This window comes from Emydura macquarii, unplaced genomic scaffold, assembly GCF_026122565.2.
Source record: "Emydura macquarii macquarii isolate MOO-44397 ecotype Brisbane River unplaced genomic scaffold, CSIRO-AGI_Emac_v2 contig_383, whole genome shotgun sequence".
Classification (NCBI taxonomy): Eukaryota; Metazoa; Chordata; order Testudines; family Chelidae; genus Emydura; species Emydura macquarii.
The window spans coordinates 4995466-5017086 of NW_027130520.1; the positions used below are offsets into that span (position 1 = coordinate 4995466).

At 38.6% G+C, this 21621-nt stretch overlaps 1 protein-coding gene across 2 annotated transcripts in view; it reads right to left on the bottom strand.

The window, feature by feature from the left end:
* Window positions 1-17197: 17197 nt before the first annotated feature.
* The window catches only part of STK3 (serine/threonine kinase 3), a 269719-nt gene continuing 265295 nt past the window's right edge, over window positions 17198-21621 (bottom strand). For both annotated transcript variants that reach the window (XM_067537086.1, XM_067537107.1), the window contains one exon: window positions 17198-20447. In XM_067537086.1, the coding sequence (XP_067393187.1) occupies window positions 20289-20447 (159 nt within the window). In that variant the 3' untranslated portion in view covers window positions 17198-20288. The remainder of the gene's footprint in view (window positions 20448-21621) is intronic.

The window sequence follows — 21621 nt, forward strand, 5'->3', positions numbered from 1 at the left end:
TGAATTCATGTACATTAATTCCACCCATCAATCAACCCACCACAGTCCTTTTTATGTCAATTATGTTTTCTCAGTTTCACCCGTCCATGCCACGAGATTCTTATGTACCTGCAGCCTCCTATGTACATGCAAGATGCTGGACCTAGTCAAACACCTTCACTGCATCCAGGAAGAATTGAAATCCCACTTAAAGTCAGCCAAAAGATGACAAGCATTATGGTAACTTATATCAGTGGGCAGCCGCTCAAATCACAATTGAAGCCAAAGCACTTTGACTGTACCCAGCCTTCAAGGAAAGTGGATTACTGATATCTTGGCCCATTTCAGATCATTCACCAATCAATCCTGTGGCCCTCTGTAACACTATGCCAGAAAGGGTTAAGCACAAGCAGGCTGAATGACCCAAAATCAACTTTCAAAAAACATATTGAAAGGAAATAAAAATGGTAATTAGAGCCATTCTGTGTAGAAAATTAGCCACACCATATTAGTAGAACCAAGTGTTTGAAATGCAATTGTGTATTGTTAGAAGTTAGGAGTAACTACTAATTATAGTTGTCTGTGTTTACCTGTTAGAAGTTTCACAATATGGTTTTATTAGCTGGTAGATAGTAAACTACTTTTCCTGTCTATTATATGTTCTATTGACTTAGCGATCAAAAGGGAATATTAACATTTAGATGAAACTTGGGTGTCATAATGTCATTGTTGTTGTCTCTTTAAAGTGTAGAGTAAGCTACCTTTGAATGAATATTTACCTTATGCTGATCAATGCAGCTAATTACCAATGTGTGCCTAAGAAATTACTTCAAAACCACAAGTAATTACCTATTCTTGATTCAAGGAATGCCTGCTGTGACGTCTGTTGTCAGCTGGCTCTCATGGCCTGCTAAAGGACTATAAAGGAAGTTTTGTACCTGATCCTGTGTAACTTAGATCTGCTTGGATTTCATCAGGGGAAGTTCAAGTTGTAATACTAAAGATTCCAGCTGTAAACTGGTTCACCCTACTATTTCTCATGGAAGAAATAATAGACTTTGCATATGGATTGTCTATTGAATTATAACATGTGAAACTGATTCTAAAAGAACTTTTGCAACTCAGTTTACCACCTCTACTATGAAACTGACCTATGGACTTTATCCTTATCTGTATGTAGAATGATCTTTTAACCAATATTCTCTCTTTTTTAAAATAAATATTAATTTAGTTATTAAGAATTGGCTGTAAGTGTGTATTTAGGTAAGATCGGAACTATTCATGGATCTAGTTAGTAATGTGTCTGGTCCTTTGGGATTGGAAGAACTTTTTTAAAAGAAGGACAAGTTTTTCATTAATCCCCATCAAATTTGACTTGGCTGTCTGGGTGGAAGCCAGAGGGCTGGATGGTTTTAAGAGAACTGTGGTTTTGGCTTCTGGATAACCAGTGAGGTAATGAGAAGCTGTTTGTTGCTGGCTTGGTGAATCTAATTTTCAGAAATAACCACCAGATTTTGGAATTGTTTGTCCCATTCTTTGCAGTTTTGCTCTAATTAAGCTATCTCAGCTTGGCTCCTCTAGGGACCTTGCACCTTAAAACTCCAATTGCCTGTGGATAGGAAAACGCATCCAGTATTCCATTTCTCCTTGCTGAAAAATCACAATGACCACGCCTTCCCTGAATGAGTACAACTGCCATTTCTATCAGTCATGGTCCAGGGCATGTGGATTACCTGATGAAGCAGATCTTGGATTCCAAAATTCTCTGAGGAAAGCTCATGTACCCTGTTGATTGGGAGTTGATGGCCCAGCTGATCATTGATGGGATCCAGCTGAAAATATACATGCACCCAACCTGCTTCAAGAATTCCATCAGTCACACCCTGACAACCCCGGTCCAAGGACCCCTCATAGGCATCTCTGTGGGGTGGGGCATAGTGTAATGAAATGAGTCATCTCTGAGACTGATTACCTGAGGGCTTCACATCAATCAGCCAGGACTCAGCCAATCCACAGATACAGGTCTAACCAGGTGACCCCAAAGCCAGGGATATAGGCTCCCAATGAGAGCTGCCACTCCAGTCTGCTCAATATCACTGCCTTGCTGGAGTATCGTCCACCACTTGGTGGTTCTGACAGACTGTTCCTGCTCCTGTCCCAGCGCCAGCCTGTGCCTGCCTTCTGCTCCCGCTTTCTTCCAATCCCTTCTTGATTCATACTCTGACCCCTGGTTCCAGTTCTGGCCCGACCACTAGGCCTGACCATCTACTTTTCAGTTTCTGACAGTAACCCCTTTGTTAGAGCCATTGGCTATTTATTTTATTTCTCTCGCTTGCACAAAGAAAGGAGAATTATCTCATAGGTGTTAAACCTCAAACTGACCTGCTACCAGACAGAGAAGAAGTTTTCTTCGTATTATATCTCCTCATCCTCCACACAGCCCTTTGGACCTCTCAAATTTAAATGATGTGAGTCTTTCCTTTGATAAATGCATCCATCTGGAGGCCGTGATTGAATTTCAAAACTACAGTTCCCCACAAAAGAATAGCACAATGTCAGCACCTTGTATGGTTTTTTTTGCTCACTCTACCAATAGGCTTTTGGCACCTCTACAAACCCTATCCAGAAATAAATAGAACTAAGTTATTCTTGCTTTGGACAACGTCTGCTGTAAATCTGCCAACATCTTCTTTATGTGCATCTAAACCTAGTGAATTGTTCTGCCTGAGATGGATGATCAGACAATCTGCATGTGGTTACCACATGAGCAGTAATTGGGTGTGTGGCTGTAGTTTTGACCAGATTATTCTGTTCCCTCAGTGCCACTGAAAACCCTTTTGGCTACATCTAATGCATGAACAAAACAATTTTTTTCTGTTTAAAACTCTATTCAGTGACCTCATTCCAACCATTCAAAGGATCCAGAACTTTTGGAAAGAACACTCAGATGATTTGTTGAGGCATTTTTTAAGAAGATAACTGGAATGGCTCTGTCTGCTTGCTAGCCAGAGAGGAAAAGTTTCTAGCTTCCACTTTGAATCTGTTTCTTGTAATCCCAAATTAGCCTATGCCTATTGCCACCGTTATAAAAAATGAATGAGGTGCAGTCATGCTATCTAGGTTCAAATGCAGAAAGACTATGGCAGGATTTTCAAAAGCACCTAAGTGACATGGAGGCGTAAGTCCCACTGACTTCCAGTGGAACTTGTGCTTTTTAGGTAATTTTGAAATTCCCACCCTATGCCTTTTTTTAAATCCTGTCCTCAACTGATATATCCTAAAGGGTTTTCAATTTTCAATATCAGCATCATGTATTGTTGTTTGGATTGTGGTGTTGCCTAGAAACGGTCGAGGACAAGGACCCTATTTTGCTAGATGCTGTACAAACACATAAAAAGATTATTCATTATCTGTAGGCTATGGTTGGAAAACTCAGCCTATGTGCTTTAAGGGACACACCGCCTTCTCCCTGTGGGGAGGATTTTTTAATCCTCTGGTCTCTCATGGACACCTGTGGCAGCCCAGAGCATATCCTTGCTGGAAATCCAGTCCATGATCTTCATCACTGAAGCAGAATTGTGGACCAGTTAAAACACCATGACTGCCTAAAGGAAGGCAAGATATCCTCAACAATTAATCTTATACGAAGCTGCACACACTACTGACAGGACACGCCACAAGAGCAGGAAAATCATGTGTATGTCCCTTTTAGCCTCTTTCTCTAGCCCATCCTTTCAGCTGTCTCTGAAGTCAACAGCTTTGTAGTTGGGCCCATCTGTCCATCAACATGCCAAGTGAAATAACAGCACTGTCACCTTACACATGTATAATACTTTCAGCCTGAATAATTCCAAGTGCTTCATAGTTATGGGCCAAATTGTTGCTTGTTCTGCACTATACTTGTTCTGCACAAAAGCAGGATGCACGGAGCCCTCCTAGCCCTTCCACTCCTATGCAAGAGGCAGCCACAGTCCTAGCCCTTGTGTTCCCTGAGCACAATAACCAGGCACTTGTGCTATCATCAGCACTAGACAACCTGCTGGAGATGATGGAGCTAGGCAAGTACAGGGGGGAGCACAAGCCACTCCTCAAAAGTAGCTGTAGGTGCTGCCACTGAGGGCAATCCTATCCCCCAGCACCCCAACAGGAATTCTTCTGGTAGATAGGATAAATCCTACCTACAAGTAAATTGCCTCTGGGGCTTGGTGCTGGTTACTTTGCTTCCACAGCCTCCCTAACAAGAGACTGGACTTTCACAGTCATAATGGAGTCCCATGTACAGTATGGGAATCACTCAACACCCCTGGTGATGGAAGCCACCTCTGGGATGGAATGTGGCAGCTGCTTCACAGCTCACGTGGTTTTCTTAACCAGTTTCCCTTTAGATTTAAAATGAGACCAAACGAGAGATGTGGAGAATGTAGAAGAAACAGGCCACATCCTTTGACAACTAATCCGTGTCCCCTGTATCAAGAAACAGGTCATTCAAGAGGAGCTGATATTTATCTTAAGTGTCTCACAGCAAACCTTCTTCCTTAACCACAGCTGAAAAGAAAAGCATTACTCTATTGCTCTGTAAGAAGAAATGAAGAAGACCGGATGAAAAGATGAACCTGCTTGATATTTGGTCAAAGAATGTTTCCATTCTGACTTATTTTTCTTTATCTGGACCTTTTGGGAATACAACTGAAGCCAGAACTTGGCTGAGTTTCTTTCCATAGGAAGTGCATGGACCAGAATCCCAAACTCTCAGCTTTGGGTGCCTATCTTTAGGCATCCATGCCAACGTTTTGAAACCAACTTCCCTAGAGTTAGGCTTTTAGTCCATTTTTAGGTATCTAGGCTCGGATTTTAGAGAAGCCCAGGGGAGTTCAGCACTCAGCTCCTATTGGAATTCAGTTGAATTTGGGCATCTCTCCTTAGGCTCCTCTGAAAATCCCATTTATAGGGTCTGATCAAAAGCCTATTGAAGTTAACAGCCTCCCATTAACGTCAATGGGCTGTCAATTGGACCCCTCCAGAGGAATGGCCTGATTTTCAGAGATGCAGAACACCCAGAAAGTCTGTTGAAGTCAATGAGAAAAATGGATGCTCTGCACTTCTGAACTTAAGGCCTCTTATTCAGGGCCCCAGTTCAGCAGCTCATTTAAGCACATACTTAAAGTCCATCTCTATTCAGCAAAGCACTGAAGCTGATGCTCAGTTTTATGCATGTGGTTCAGTCCCATTGAAGTAAATGGGACTTAAGCATGTGCTTAAATGTTTTGCTGACTAGGGATGGGCTGCTAAATCAGGGCCTAGTGGCTAACTTTGGGGAATCTGGTTTCATAATGTTGGCCAAGCTTTGTAGCCTGAGATCTGTATCCATCGTCACCAGAAAAAGAACGAGCTGTCAAATAGAGCTGATGGCCCTCTTTTTCTGAGACGTTGATCCCAAAGAGACCTGGCCTCCATTCTGAGATGATCTCCCAACTGAGTACAGCATTGTGGTGAGCTCTAGAGACTGGTTTTTCTCTCTCTCCTTTGTAGTTTGGAGCTAGCTAATCTGCACTACTTGCAGGATAATTAATCATGCTAGGTCAAATTTTCAAAGGTATTTAGACACCTAACAGGAAGCCTACAGGGAATTTCAAAAGTGACTCAGCCAGTTTGGCATCTAACTCCAGAAATCAATGGCCATTAGGTTCCAAACCTGCTCAAGCACTTTTGAAAATCCCACTAAGCACTTACCTTCATTTTTAGGCACCTAAATCCCTTTGAAAAATCTGACAAACCTCCTCCCCCATCACAATGGATCATTCTTAGTTCTTGAGAATCAAATGACATGTGAGAAAAGCGTAAATCAGTTTGAACCTCATGCCATTTTGGGGATCACCCTGACCAGTAAGGGGTTCTGTCACCACCTGCCATGCAACCTTAGGTGACTTGGCGCTATGCAATTCTGCTTCAGACCCCTGATACCAGTAGCAGGCCCACAAGCATAAGGCCTCACCCAGGCTCTCATCAGCCCTGATACTTTTTGCAGGTTGACACTAACAACCCTTCCAGTCCCGAGGCTCCCCAAATACATCCTCCCCGAGTTCTTAATTCGCTGACACTCAGACTGTACCTCTCTGTTTCGTCACCCACATGGTGAAACCAGCCCTCCAGTTATCAGCTCACTTTGGCACACACACTCCACACCAAAGATCTGCTTGGGAGAAAAAACCCCAAAAGACTATTGAATAGAAAAAGCAGGGATTCAAAGCTGAAATAGTAAGGGAAAGTAAATACATACAATTTACACAGCAAATAAAATGAAGACACAACTTCAAGTGTTACACTTTCTTATTAGATATCTTTTCTCATAAGAGTTACCTATTCCCTTAAAGCAGTTTTCCAGCATACCCCCTCCTACCCAAGGAGGGATCCAGCACTCATGGACAACCTCCTGCCTTGATACCGTCTTCCAAATTCTGGATAAAACTCCTCAATTCCAAGCCTGCTTTTAAAACACCTCTCTCTCGCTCTCTGTCCACAGTAACTCATGGTTAATCAATGTGGGGAAATTCCCTCAGGACTTGCTGTTGGAGAGCTGGGATGTTCTTTTCAATTTGAGTTGACTCAGTGTCTTTCCATTAACTCTAATGGTCCAGCATTGTCTTTTTCTGGCCTGGACAATGGTTTGAAGCAGGTTTCAAGTAAACAATTGATTTAGATGCCCTTCCCTGATTGATTTCTCACTGCCCTGCTGTGAGGTGGAGCTGAAGTTGCATCACAGATAATGAACCCAGTTTTCTATGCAAACAAATGCATAAATTCATCAGCACAGTCTGTATGTATATGTATGTATATGTATGTATATATATTTCATAGTGACCAGCAAGTTCAGTATATTACAAGCTTTTATACAAGCCCTTACTCAATATGTTTTTATAATACAATAACACAGTATGTGGGGGGAGAATTACTTTTGGGGGAAATTAATCCTTCTGTCTCTCCTTTGGGTGTCTGGACCTGACTGTTATGACGAAACTTAAAACAATATGGTTATGATCTATACAATGGTGCTATAACAGGGCCATTAGTCAATGAGGGCACCCCTTTGTTGTTTGTTCTGAACAGTGAACTGCTAGCACTAATGTGATAATTAAAGATTGAGGGGCTTTTCTCCTGGAATCTTCCATTGACTACAAAGGTAGCTGGAGCAGATGCTTAATGAGTTAGAATGCTGAACAAAAAGTAACTTACTTTCTGGTGATACTTTGTTACATTTGACCTAATCCCCCCCTCTTCTCTGTACCAGAGCTGATAGCAGAACTAGCCATTTTAGTTCAGTATCTGGCTATAATATAAATTGTGTTTTAAAAGAGAGGGTTTGCTAATAAGATTTCCTCCTATTTCAACTGCAAAATTACCATCTTCTACGCCTTTTGTTTGGGGTAGTCATGAAAGTACTATGGAATTCAGTAAACTAATGCAAGTGATGGGCTGTGTAAATCAATTTTTTTAACCTAATTTAAAACATTTCAAAAGGAATCCGTGTCTTGGAATAAACTTTGCATTAGTTGGTTAGAGCAGCTCTGCTTTGTGCACATCCTATGCTTATTAAAATTCCAGCTTCTTTTACTAAATGTGACCAAATAATCACATGATTTCTTTGGGTGTATAAATATCTAGGAAGCCATAATTATAATGATCAACCAAACAGGGAGGGATAGACTTACCAAACCTAACACAACACTGTTGGATAGCTACTGGTAACTTAAGGAATATTGCATTATGGACTATAAACAAACCTGAATGCCATTGGATTTCCATAAAAGTGGAGCAATCAGTGTAAGGTATCCTTGACTAATACAATGGATTACTAAGAAAATAGCCTATAGTTATAGTCAATCAACAGTTATATCATATATACCAACATGCAGTGGTCACACTTAAAAAGTCATTTTTTTTCTTTTCCAGTTTTGAAAGCTTTCACCAGTATGAGCGATATTCGCTATATTTAAATGAATAGAAAACTTTAGATGCACCAATGTATATGCATAAAGGGCCTGATCCAAAGCCTATTGAAAGTGACAGGCTCCAGCTGAATTGTGCTTTGGATCAAGACACACACACACTCATGCAGACACACATGTAAGATCAATACATAACTGAATATCAATCAAGTTATTTGTCTATATAATTCTATAGATGATCCCAGGAACTTCACTTTGTAAGGATTAGTTAACAGGGAAACCAGGTTTACAGAAAATTAAGAGACCTCACACAATTTTTGTAGATACATTATCAGTTATACCACTAACAAGCTTAAAGCAACACAAAAGAAACAGCTGCTACTAACGTTCTTCAGTTATGCCATGGTCTGATTTCACTCTGTACCATTTTTATATGAAACACTTTAAAGACATTTTCTGGAATACAATTTTTTTTTCTGTGGTTTTATCAGGGAGAGAGAATATGGTAGATTTAGTACCTAGCTTTAAAAGTGGGAGTTATAGACCAGTCAGGCTAACATCGATACTGGAACAAATTATTACACAATCAATTTGTAAGCACCTAGGGGATAATAAGGTGATATGTAATAGCCAGCATGGAGTTGTCAAGACTAAATCATGCCAGACCAACTTAATTTCCTTCTTTGACAGTATTACTGGCCTAGTGAATGGAGAGAATTAGTTGTGATATATATTGATTTTAGTAAGGTGTTTGGCACAGTCCTATATGACATTCTCATAAGCAAATGAGGGAAATATGGTCTAAATGAAATTACAATACAGTGGGTGCATAACTGGTTAAAAGTTCATACTCAAGAGTAGTTATCAATGGTTTACTGTTAAATTGGGAGGGCATATCTAGTGGGATTCCACAGGGGTCATCCTGGTTTCAGTACTATACAACCATATTAATGACTTGGATAATGGTGTAGAGAGTGTTTTTGTGGATGACATCAAGCTGGAAGAAGTTGCTAGCACTTTGGAAGACAGGATTAGAATTCAAAATGCCCTTGATAAATAGGAGCATTGGTCTGAAATCAACATGATGAAATTCAATACAGATAAGTGAGAAGTACTACACTTAGGAAGGAAAAATCAAATGCACAAAATACAAAACAGGGAATAATTAATAATAATAAAAAATAAGAACTGTTGAAAATGATCCAGATTTTATGGTGGATCACAAACTGAATATGAGTCAGCAATGTGATGCAGTTGCAAAAATGGCTAATATCATTCTAGGATGTATTAACAGCGGTCCTGTATGTAAGACACTGGAGATAATTGTCCCACTCTACTCTGCACTGGTGAGACCTCAACTGGAGTAATGTGTCCAGTTTTGAGCGCTACACTTTAAAAAAGATGTGGATAAATTGGAGAGAGTCCTAAGGAAAGCAACAAAAATGATAAAAGGGTTAGAAAAAACTGATCTATAAGGAAAGGTTAAAAAAAATTGGGCATGTTTAGTCTTGAGAAAAGATAACTGAGCAGGGAACCTGATAACAGACTTCAAATACGTTAAGGGCTGTTGTAAAGAGAACAGGTGATAAATTTCTATGTCCACCGAAGATAGGACAAAAAATAATCAGGCTAAGGCTAATCTGCAGCAAGGGAGATTTAGTTTAGCTATTAGGAAAAGCTTTCTAACTATGAGAATAGTTAAGTACTAGGATAGGTTACCAAGGGAGGCTGTGGAATCCCCATCACTGGAGGTTTTTAAGAACCGGTTAGTCAAACACTTATCAGGGCTGCTCTAGGTATGCTTGGTTCTGCTTAAGCATGGGAAGATGGACTAGATGATCACTTCATGGGCTGGAAGGGATCTCAAGAGAGTTATACAATGTATAGATTTATAGAATGTATCCATAGACTGGTTATAAGGCCTGAATTTGAAGAAGAATCTCACATTTTGGTTACTGTTGCTAATGCCTGATAGAAAAATGATAAATCTATATTTAGTCCCTCTTCAAATAATCTCTTACCTAAATAATCTCTGGGCTATGACATCCATTTTTGTGTGCTCTGTGATCAAAAGGACTCTTCTCTGTACTAGACTGTATATCAGTTTGTAGTGTAATAACCATGAAATATCAGTTGATGTATCACACTAAAAGCTTGCTGTGAGATAAATCAAATCAGAAGCTTTTTACCTTCCTCATTAATTTATTTTGTTGAATGTTTTCTTAACTCATTAGTTCTAATCAGAATTGCTCTGGAAACACAGAATGAATGTTGAGAATCTAAAGAGGGAAAACAGAGAGGTGCTATAAACATTCAAGACATGTGTCCTTCTTCCCATTAATTGTTTTTTTCAGGGAGAGAGAGAGAGAGAGAGAGAGAGAATAAGAGAGGTCAATTTTAAGTACGGTCTCTGGTTTCAGAAATCTGATTTAGGAAAACTACATTTTATGAGCCTCTTCAGGTACCAATAGAGAGAGTTTTTTTTTAAATATAAAGTTTCTCCCTTTAGAAGAAACATTTACATGGAGTAGACAGAGAGTCCAGACATTCAACAAAGAATCTATGGTTTAATGCAGATCACTGAGAAAAACTCATAACAGGATACATTGCTATGGTATATTTATATATTCTTCAATTTCTACAGTTTATTTTTACATTCAAAAAGGAAAACTATAAAAGCCCTTGAGGCATACAGTAGTCTGAATAAACAGTATCAGTTAATTCTCTTTCCTCTTCAGGAACCAGAACCTGCAAACATTGAATACACATACATAACTTTGTTCACACAAGTAATTCCATTAAAGCTAAGACCACTGATTGTAGTGGACGTTTGGGATGCACCAGGGTCGCAGGGGTGGGTCTAATGTTAACATATAATCCTCATGCTTCAGGGCATAAACAGACCAGTAATTGATGGGATTAGGAAGATTCTTCCATTATGGGCAGGTTATTCCATAATTATGACTATGTGGGGGTTTTTTTTTTTTTGCACTTTCCTATAAAACATCTGGTTCTGGCCACAATAAGTGACAGGACACTATACTATATGGACATGGGTCTGATCCAATATGGCAACTTCTAACTTTCTATTCTCTTTTTCAAACCATACGTGGCAATAAGAGTAGAACTGGTTCCAGTCAAGTACGTTCGTAGCTTTGCAAATTACTAATGAATGCATTTATAGCAAACTAGCTGGAAATCAGGTTATTTAACTGTTAAGAGATCTCTCTTTTCTGCAGCAGTTAGTGACATTCCTAACTCTTAAAGCAGGATCAGGAGTGCACCTCCCCTGTTTTAGATGGCTGTATTCCCTTCAACTAGTACAGAAAAATCGAACTTTGAATGAATGTAGCACATGTCTAACAAAGAACTCAAAGCACTTAGCCAACACAGTATCCATGTATTATTCAATTCATGTTACACATGGCAAACTGAGGCAAAGAAACAGATACAGTTTAAGTGACTTGCTCAAGGCCAGTGGTAGAGCTGGGAACAGACCTCAGAGGGGTTGTTGCTTCAATATCCCACTCCAAACATTAATACACAACCCAGATGAAAAACAGAACCATGGACTAAGATCTTGAGAGAAGAAAGATGTTCACTTCACCTTTAAAGGTCACCTACAAAAGATTCTTTGCACTTTTGCTGCTTTGTGATGTATAAAGAAAACCTGAAAGTGCCTTTTGTAAAGTTTGTTTTTCTGCTTTTCATTTCTACCTTAGAAATATCAGGAATGTCACATCTGGTTTTGCTGGAGGGGAAGGAGTTCAGAATCTTGATTGAGAGCTATCATACATTAGCTGATGGGACAGGGAGGTTGAAACCTCAACAAAGACATCCTTATACTGAAGTGTTCATTAGTCATTGGTGTGAAACTATGAAGTCCCAACTTCTCTCAGGTGCTCAACTTTCAGTCTTTTGACTCTTGAGAGGCCATCATTTCATTAGTTCTCAAGTCATCAGAAAAGTCTTTCAGGGTAAACGCCACCTTAACTGGTAATCTGACAAAGACAAGCAGAACCCCACTCCACACACACCCCCTTTTTCTTCTACACAAACCTTTCATTCCTTCCTCACAAAGAAGCAAAATGACACAAGCTCATTTTTTTTAATTTGAAGGGCACTTCTAATGCAAAGTAGTACTGGAACTCAGAGACATATATCACCCAATCAATCATGTGCAAACTTGCTTTGTTTCTAGTTTTGTTTCTTTGGGACAGGAACTCTGTCCAATTCTATGTTTTGAAAAGTGCTGTGTACATTTACAGCACTTAATGCTCATTTAATAACACATAGTTCCTATGTTAAATTAATATACTGAGTATTTGGTTTATCATTCCTTTTTAAAAGTGCACCACAAATTTATATGTTCTACACAGTGTAGTGAACAATTACCAAAATTAAACACTTCAGCAGTTACCAAAAGTTCCAGACATTACATGGTGATTCACTAATATGTATTTGCAAAATATACTAACTTGTTCAATAATAAACAATGCAGGTATTCCTTATATTTTAAATGTACTTTTTGTGCAACAGGATAAGGGAGCAGTAATTTCCTGTACTGATCTAAATCAGCTTTTCCATGTGGAGCATTCAAACTAGTCGTGGCAGGAATCCTTACAATGCCTTGCTATTTTTTTCTTTGATGAGACAAATTGCTCTGAAAGAGGTATTAGAAACTAGAACAAATTTTGCTAGGTGATCCATCATACCATATTGCAGGGGTAGTCAATTATTTTTTGTCAAGGTACACATTTCTGGGTCAAGGTATAGTCAAGGTCCAGACACCAGAGAAAATAAATAATAAGTAAATAAAAAGATTTCGAGGTCCATTCAAAAGCATTTAGTGGTCTGGATTTGGCCTGTGGTCCACCTACTGACTATCCCTGTCGTATGGTATTAACAGCCTTTGATTAGATTTCCCAGAGTTAATCTGCTTGGCATTGTTCTGGCATGTATTTTCACATATCCAATAAAAACAGATATTACTGAAAGTTGTATCGATAAAAATGATAAATAAAATAGTGCACAACAGGGATATATCACGATAAAAATACTAATGTATAAAAATCTTACATTTAAAAAAAAAAAACAGCACTATTGATTTTACAGACTGTTTAAGCATAAATTGTATACGTTACACAGAGGAGAATCAGATGGTTTGTTTTTGTCTACCCATATTTTTTGCTCTTAGTTGTAGGATCTGACCTGCAAAGAGTAAACCTAAAAAAAATGGTCATGTAACCTTTTTTCTTTATGATTAAAAAAGAAAAAGACCTCTGAGATTTTTTGTTTTTTTAAAAAGAGATTTTCTCTCTTCTTGTCCTATAGATCTTGTCTAGCCTGGAAGACTCTGCAGTAACTAGTGAGATTATAGTCTAGTCTACACTACAGAATTTGTGAAGAATCAAGGTAGCTGACATGATGCTGACTATGCCTTTGCATTAGTGAAGACCAACACAACTTATGTTCAGCATAACATCAATTAACTGAATTTCTGTAGTGAAGAGAAGTCCTGTAACATCAGAAGAGCAAAGAAAGAGGAAGCAAGCAACAAAGAAGGGAAGGGATTTTAGTCAAGATTGTTTAAAACTGTTTTTGCTAACATCTATTTAACTTGAGTGACTAATGACCATTTTGGAGAAAGAAAGTCTTGACTAAAGATTGAACACCCCATGCTTTCAATTGTACATGCAGAAAAAGGGAAGCTCAGAATTTTTATCCCTGATCTCTCAGGTTGAAAACAAGCAGAAATAAAAGGTGACTTACCAGTAACTGTAGTTATTCAAGAGCCGCATCCATACATTCACATTATGGGATGGTGCCCTTAGCATCTTGAGCTTGCAGAAATCGACCAATGTAAAGAGTAGAAAAATGTGATGGTAAAAAAACACCAGAAGCTGTTAGAGCCTTGTCTATACTAGGACTCCCACGGGCAGCATCAATGTGAATTTTATTGTAAAATATGCCTTAGACTGGTTTCACCTCTGACTTGAGCAGAGTTCCTCCTGGCTTGTATCACTGTAAGTCAGAGGACACCCAGGCCCAAAGCCTGCCATAGATATTATAAAGGAAATTAAGGATAGTTAGCTTCTAGCAGTACATATGACATTTCAGAATGCCCATCCTTTGTCTCTAGACATTTAAAGTGCAGAAAAAGAAGCAGACAGTTCAGTGAGCAAAAATGGCAATTTAATGATAAATTAGACTGATCCTTTTAAAACTGATCAGGCATAAAAAGAAATTCTGATTTCAATTTTCCAACACCTTGATTAAACCTGTTCATATTACTGGATTGGTCTTTGTCATCAGAGCCACCCTACCAACTCTGCAATGTATTTCTGTTGACATCCTACCTTGTCTCAATATCACATTTTTAAAAATTAACATGGACTTTGGTAATCTGCTAAAATAGCCTGTAAACTATTTTTAAGAGCTAAGACATACTGTGTTAACAGTAGTGCATCACTAAGGTCTCTATCCAGTACAGTGCACATTGCAGTCAATGGGAATTCTACATTGATTCCAGTGGGAGCAGGATTGGGCCCTAAGTTATTAAGCATATAAAAAAATAAAGGCTTTTTGTCATATCCTACACAAGGGCACTTTAAATTATATCATTTTTATAATTAAATGTGTATATGCAGTAGAAAGTGCAACGATCAGTTTGTCACACTCTTTGATTAAACAGCCTGTATATAAAATGTTTTACAGAAGGCTTTACAGGACATAATCTAGTCAGGAGCACCAGTTTCTAGGAAAGGTCACCAAACAGTGATTTACACATTGCTTCATCAACAAACCAGATTTTATGCTAGCAGGCTCAATGAATAATGCAGCTGAACATACAGGTAGGTTGAGCCAACTAACATTGTGTTTTCTGCTCTGGATGTATCTGTGCAAATGTAGACAAGTGAGGAATAAATATGAAAGAATTAGAATGTGCACTAATAGAGGGAGTTTCTGTGAATAAGGGAACTCTGTTGTGTGTGAATTCAAAGATTAGCAACCCTTCCTCATCATGGAATCCACACGGACAAATACTTAAAGAAGAATGAATATTTAAAAAAAAAGGAACATTTGAATCAGGTTTGGGATGTTAAGTAGAACAGATCTCCCTGGCACATCCCTTTCCACCCACTCATGTTCCCATTGCACCAGCAGAGCACCAAGGACTAGATCCCGCCAAGTACTGAGCACCCACAACTCTCTGAGAGCTGAGATAGTCAGCATCTCTCAGGATCAGGCCACAAAATAAGCTCAGTTCACAGCAGAGATGTCAGCAAGATGAGAGGGAGCCAGGAGATGCTGCTACTTAGGCTCAGCTCTCTTCACGGCAGTCTGGGCAGGTTTTCTGCTCTTTTCATTCCCTGCAGGGCAAAAAATCAAAGAGGATGATCTCATCCTGACTTTGGATAAGTAATATTATACATGTTTTAAGATGCAGATAGCAGCACAACATGATTTTTGTACTTTGTTATAGCTTGTAAGAAATTGAATTGCAGAAAATAGTACAAATTTCACCAGGAAAAGACATTAAGAAAGCAGTCTCTCTGGCCTTCCAGAGCTCCTACAACTGCTGCTTATCCAGTGGGGATACTTGCTCCTTGATGGTGCCCACACAATAGCTAAAAGCGTCATACTCACCTCATTCTCTGATGTTCTAAAATATGTGCTTGCCTGGCTCATGGCCAGTTAGGAACTATACAAGTTTTGTGCTGTTCAAAGACTATTTCCCTGGCTTTCAACTTCATTCCAGGAGAAAAGAAGGGACCATGAAGCCAGATAGATCCACACAAGAGAGGAAGAAGTGAATATCTCCTTTCCATTACCAGGAATGTCCCCACACAGTAGTGATGGAGAAGGGAAACGCTCCCCTCAACACACACGGGTAGTGTAACAGATACTGCAACCACATGCAGTATCTTTGGGAACTATTGTATTAACTTTATGAAGGTTCTATGTATCATTGTGGGCTCAAGATTATAGTTTATTCCATGAAGGAAGGTTACCAGAGTTCTTCCAGGAATAAAACCGGTGGGTGGGGGTGGGGTGGGATAATTACTGCACTTGCCGGGACTGTAAACAGCTGCAGAGTAGTACCTCCTCCAGGGGTGGTTTGCATATACTGTTTCAGATTGGTACCGCAGACCCAAACGGACCATATAAAGGGCTTTTGGTACAAAAGGCTGAATTTAACCTGAAAGAAGGGCCTTCATTTTGTTTCAACAAACAGACATAATCTTTTGTCCAAGGAGAGGCCAAACCCTCTGGAAGGGTTGGAAGTACTTGAACATGCCAGGATCCCTAAAGGCCTGATGGATGACTTCTGGTACATTTAAATATGTGCTTAGACCTTTTAATGGTTTTGTTTTCTCTGTATGTTTTTGTCCTTAAATAAATGTAACCTGCTTTGGAAGAACTGTTTGGTCACTTATAACGCTGACTTACATTGGTCATAACTCTTGGAGAGAAAGCAAAGAGCAGGGGCTGGACCTGTTTGAGAGAATCACAGTGCAACTGAAAGGGGGATGCAAGCCTAACCCCTAGTCTGGAGGTTGAGGGACGCAGACACCTGCCCAAAGAGAGGTGATGGATAGAGGTCTGAGCTCCGAGAGGGTATTCCTGGAGTAGACCATGGAGGGGGCAAAGGTGCAGTTCCCTGAAATTGTGGCACATAGTATCTCTCAATACTACCTCTTCCAACCTCCTGTATCTGGGAGATGGACTACAACAAAGTTTGGCTCAAGAGCTGCTCCTCTCTTCTTCTGGGGGACAGGGAAGGGATCACATGTAGTGTGGTTACTACAGCCCTAGCAATGTAATAACACCTGTAGACAGGAACAGCCCTGTAGGGAAGAGGCAGTGGGACAGGAGCTGCAGTGCAGGAGAGAAACTATATCAACTCTCACCCCCAGACAAGCTCTTTAATTCCCAAACATGCAGGGACTTGGGTTGGCCTACTATTTATATCCTAAATAAACTATCCACCTCCTGCACCAATATCCAGCTTCTACAGCCTATGTAGATACCTTGAGCTGGATAGGGCTTTCAAAACCTGATTTTCAGAAGTACTGAGTACCATTGACTTTAGTGGGAGTTGGGTGTACACAGCAATTCTGAAAGTAAAGTGCCTAGCATTGAATGTGTTGAAATCAAAATGTGTGAGAGATTGAAAGCACACTAAGTGAATGTTAATAACTAGAATTAACACAATTTAGCTTGAGATGGTATGAACAACACAACACCCATAAGTGAAAAATAAGTTTTTATTCAGTCGTTTAGTAACAAGTAATTATTTTTCACAGATTTTTATGTACTAAATTTAAACATACAAAAACGGGAAGCAAAGAAGAAAATGCTGGGTTAAAATCTTACTGAATCTTAATGTGTAAGTAGTTCTAATGGATTTACTGCAAGTCTTGATGTTACAATGTCTTATTTTGTGTGCTACCTGATTTCCTTTACAGGAAATGCTCATTCTTCAGTGGAGATAAATGTGGTCATGAACATGGATGCTATAATTGAGTAAATAAACAGGAGAAAGAAAAACATAAAAGCACCCCCTCTAATATAAAACATATTTCTAGATTTTAGTCCCTGAACATAACTAAGGGTCTGGTCTAGTGCCCACTGAAGTCTATGAGAGGCTTTCCACTCTCTGCATCAAGCATCAAAGTTATTAAATTTTATATTGGTTGTGGGATATCAGTTTTGGACACAGAAAATTCCTGCATCTAAGTTACAATATCTCAAAAGCTACACACTTCCCCAGTCCAGTGGCTTATTATATTTTCAGTTTTCACCATGACTTTTGGCTTTTCCCCTGCATTTATGGTGTTTGTGTGTGTGTAAAATTCAGTTGGGTTGCTTCATTTGGGGAGAAAGTGTGGTTTGCAGGTACATTCAGCAGCTGAGAAGGGATGTTCTTTATGTCCTCACGCCTCTCAGAAGTCATTAGAAAGGCTTGAGGCTCTCTAGTGGCCTTTTACCTGGGCCCCCTCTGGGTAAGTATTACACACTTTGTGCACTAAATTGCAAAATTTTCCAGAAGACACTAAGTATGAACACAGTGTGTAGTCCGGTGATGCTACCATACACAAAACCAACATATTATCTTTGGTGGGGCAAGCAGAAGAAAATATGGGAAGAGAAAGTTAGCAATGATGCAGAGAGGATATAGTTGGACAATGACATTAATTGCCTACAAGGCACAATGGGAAAGGGCAAATAAGGCTCTCTCCTTCTTGATGATTCTATGCTTCCATATATTCTTTCCATATATTATCTCTCTATTTGTATGTACACATCAATGACTTTAAAGATATAAAGCCAAGAATTAGAAATTAATTTGAAATAGGTCTATATTCAGAAGTCTACACTATTTTTTATAAACTATATTAGATTTTAGCATGCCTCACTTCATTGTTTGTTTATATATGAGGCAGTAAAAGCACAATGTTGGGGCATCTTGATTTACAGCAGGTTTTATGGGTATTTCTTAAGGATTACTTCTCTTCCTTCTTTGCAAAAGGCAGTTCACATTTTTAAAACCTTAGGAATGTATGAGGGTCAGTTGTTCTAACTACCACAGTTAAAATTTTATTTGAATTTATGATTTACAAGTTGGAATTAAACAAACACACAGAGAACAAAAATGATAAGAATGGCCATAACAATTCAAGAAAAAGAATTGGTCCCAGAATGGTCACACACATGATGATCTGTTTAAAACTATTTTTTCCTTGTTTGCTTACGACAGTTTAAAAATAATGCATGGTTTCCAAAGGCTGCACTGCTCAGTAAATGGTCCACGTATGACTACAGTAAATGTTAAGAGGCATGAGATGTTTACTAACTTCCAGAAAACATATAACAGAAGGATGCCCATAACCCCGGGCACCATTAAAAGTCATTATAGCTGCACTTTGCAAATAATTATCATTACGTCTGATTTCTAGGGAAATATGTGAATACCACAGTAAGTTAATTAGGCAAAAGGCAAAAATTGTGAAGATATTAATAGCGACCACAGCAGATGGTTGAAAAAGTGGATCATGTTTTTCTATAAATGACTGATGTATTTATTGTAATGTGATATATTTCACCTACCAGATATATACATGACATGAACCAGAGTAAAAAATGGATAAAGATATTAACAAGAACCTGATCCTGCATTCCTTATGCATCCAAAACTCACATGGAAGACAATGGGAATTTTGAGTCTTCAATGAATGCAGGATTAAGAGTACTGCAAAGCTTTTCTTCTTTTTGGGGCTTATTACACATTAATACAATATTTTCCATTCATTTTCTTTGGCATTTTAATTAGTGTCCCTTTTAGCTACATGTCTACAATGCAAAACCACAACAAAAACATAAAACAAATCAACCAGGTAAAAAACACTGGCCAAAAAGTGTAGCTGTTGCTTCATTACAAAAATATGGTGCAGAATGCTGTTTGAAACTGGTCAGAATATAAGAATTGCAATAGCAACTAGAAATATACACCACTGGTGTAACTGCACTTATTGCTTCTACTGTACTATAGAAAAATTAAAACTAAGCAGGCACTTGTTTCCTTGCGTAGTAGGAGACCACTCACAATCTTGCATTGGTAAGTAAGGGTGACAGAATTGGGCCTTACATGAATGTTCTCTAGTGTAGCAACTATATTACTCATATACAGTCACAGGCTCTGATTCAGAACAGCACTCAAGCACATGCTTAACTTTAAGGATGTGCTTAAGTCCTATCGATGTCAATGGAACTTGAGCACATGTCTAAATGCTGTCCCGAATCAAGGCTTTAATATAGTAGTGAACTTCTTTTTTTTGCATTCCCACATTCAAATTAAACTAACCGGGCCCTGCTCTCCATCATAACTATCCTAATACCCCTCATGTTTTAAAAAGTAAATGGGCATAAAAATAAATATAATCACCTATGAGTATATAATAAATATGCTATTAAATGGGAGAAAAATATATTGCAACATAAGGCCCTGTAGTGTTGCACAATCATGAAACACTTCAAAATCTTCCCTAAACACAACTCCCATTATACAACACAGTTACCACTATTACAGCTGAGGGGAATCAGAAAATAACAGATTAAACTTCTATTACGTTAAATATTTGAAAATAGAAGTGTGGTAAATGCACAGAAGAATTTAATTGTGTTCTATCATCTTTGCTGAACACCATTTACATGTTCTTTCATGTTCTTCAACTTTGCTTGGTTACAAAGCACAATTTAAAGTTTTAAAAACACCTCTCATAACTATAGAATTCCTTCAGATTTACAATTTAATAAGTGTCCATATTGACTACTAGCATTATCTTTGACAGTAAAATAAATTCAGAAATTCTGTTGCCTTCGTTTCTTTGCATCCATTGCATCCAGGATAGGCTGCCTCTTCGCCGTGTATCGTTGACGAAGCTCTTCAATTTCTCGTTCCATCATAGGGTCCAAAGCCTTTAATCTCATTTGCAATTCTTCTAAACTTAGGTTTTTTAACTATAAACAACAAACAAATAGTAAAGAAAAGCTGTTTAATAAAATGTCTTCCAACAACAAACAAAAGATTGATAACTGTTAATAGTAACCATTATTTGCTTAATTTACCTTGGCAAAATGAAAACAAAATATCAAAAATAGCAATTAATGTAGTAGCATGAAAGTACATATGTTTCCACTTACATTTGATACAAAGCAGTTTCTGTATACCCTGCAAACAGATATATGCCTTGTGTTGAATTAGTTAGATTGTAAAAAGTATGTATGTCAATTTATGGATGTAATTCTATAGATATGATGGTATCCAGAATAATTACCACGCCCAATCAAAGATGACTTGTTGAGCTATAGTCTCCTATGGAAGCCCTAATAAGCTAGACAACATCCACAAATAGTATTATGTCACACAGTGAAAGATATCCACTGATAAGAATTAAAAGGCTCTTGTATTCCTCAATGGATCACTGCCATACCTATGCATAGCAAACTGCCAACAGAGTATATAAATAATACATGAAACAACATCCTGAACTCATCGGAAGGAACCAATCTCTGTTCTTTCTAAGCAGCACATCAACATTTTCTCAAAATGTTGAACAGATCATTGATTGCTCAGGAGTCATCTAAAATTAATAATAATGAGACTATTTACAAAGAAATTGACTCATTTGTATGCTGACTGTCACGAAGAAAGTAAATAAGGAAGTGTTATTTACTCCTTCTCAAAGCACAAAAACTACGGGTCATCAAATGAAATTAATAGGTAGCAGGTTTAAAATAAACAAAAAGAAGTATTTTTTCACACAATGAACAGTCAAACTGTGGAACTCATTGCCAAAGGATGTTGTGAAGTCCAAGACTATAACTGGGATCAAAAAAGAACTAGATAAGTTCATGGAGGATAGGTCCATCAATGACTATTAGCCAAGATAGGCATGGATTGCTGTTTGCCAGAGGCTGGGAATGGCTGATGGGATGGATCACTTGATGATTACCTGTTCTATTCATTCCCTTTGAATGCCACTGTCAGAAGATAGGATATTGGGCTAGATGGACCATTGGTCTAACCCAATATGGCTGTTCTTATTTTCTTATGACTAACCAAAGCCGGATTCTTGCCAGCCAGTGGGGTATTGCAGACAGGACTTTCCACACCTCTGCTTGCAGGAAAGAA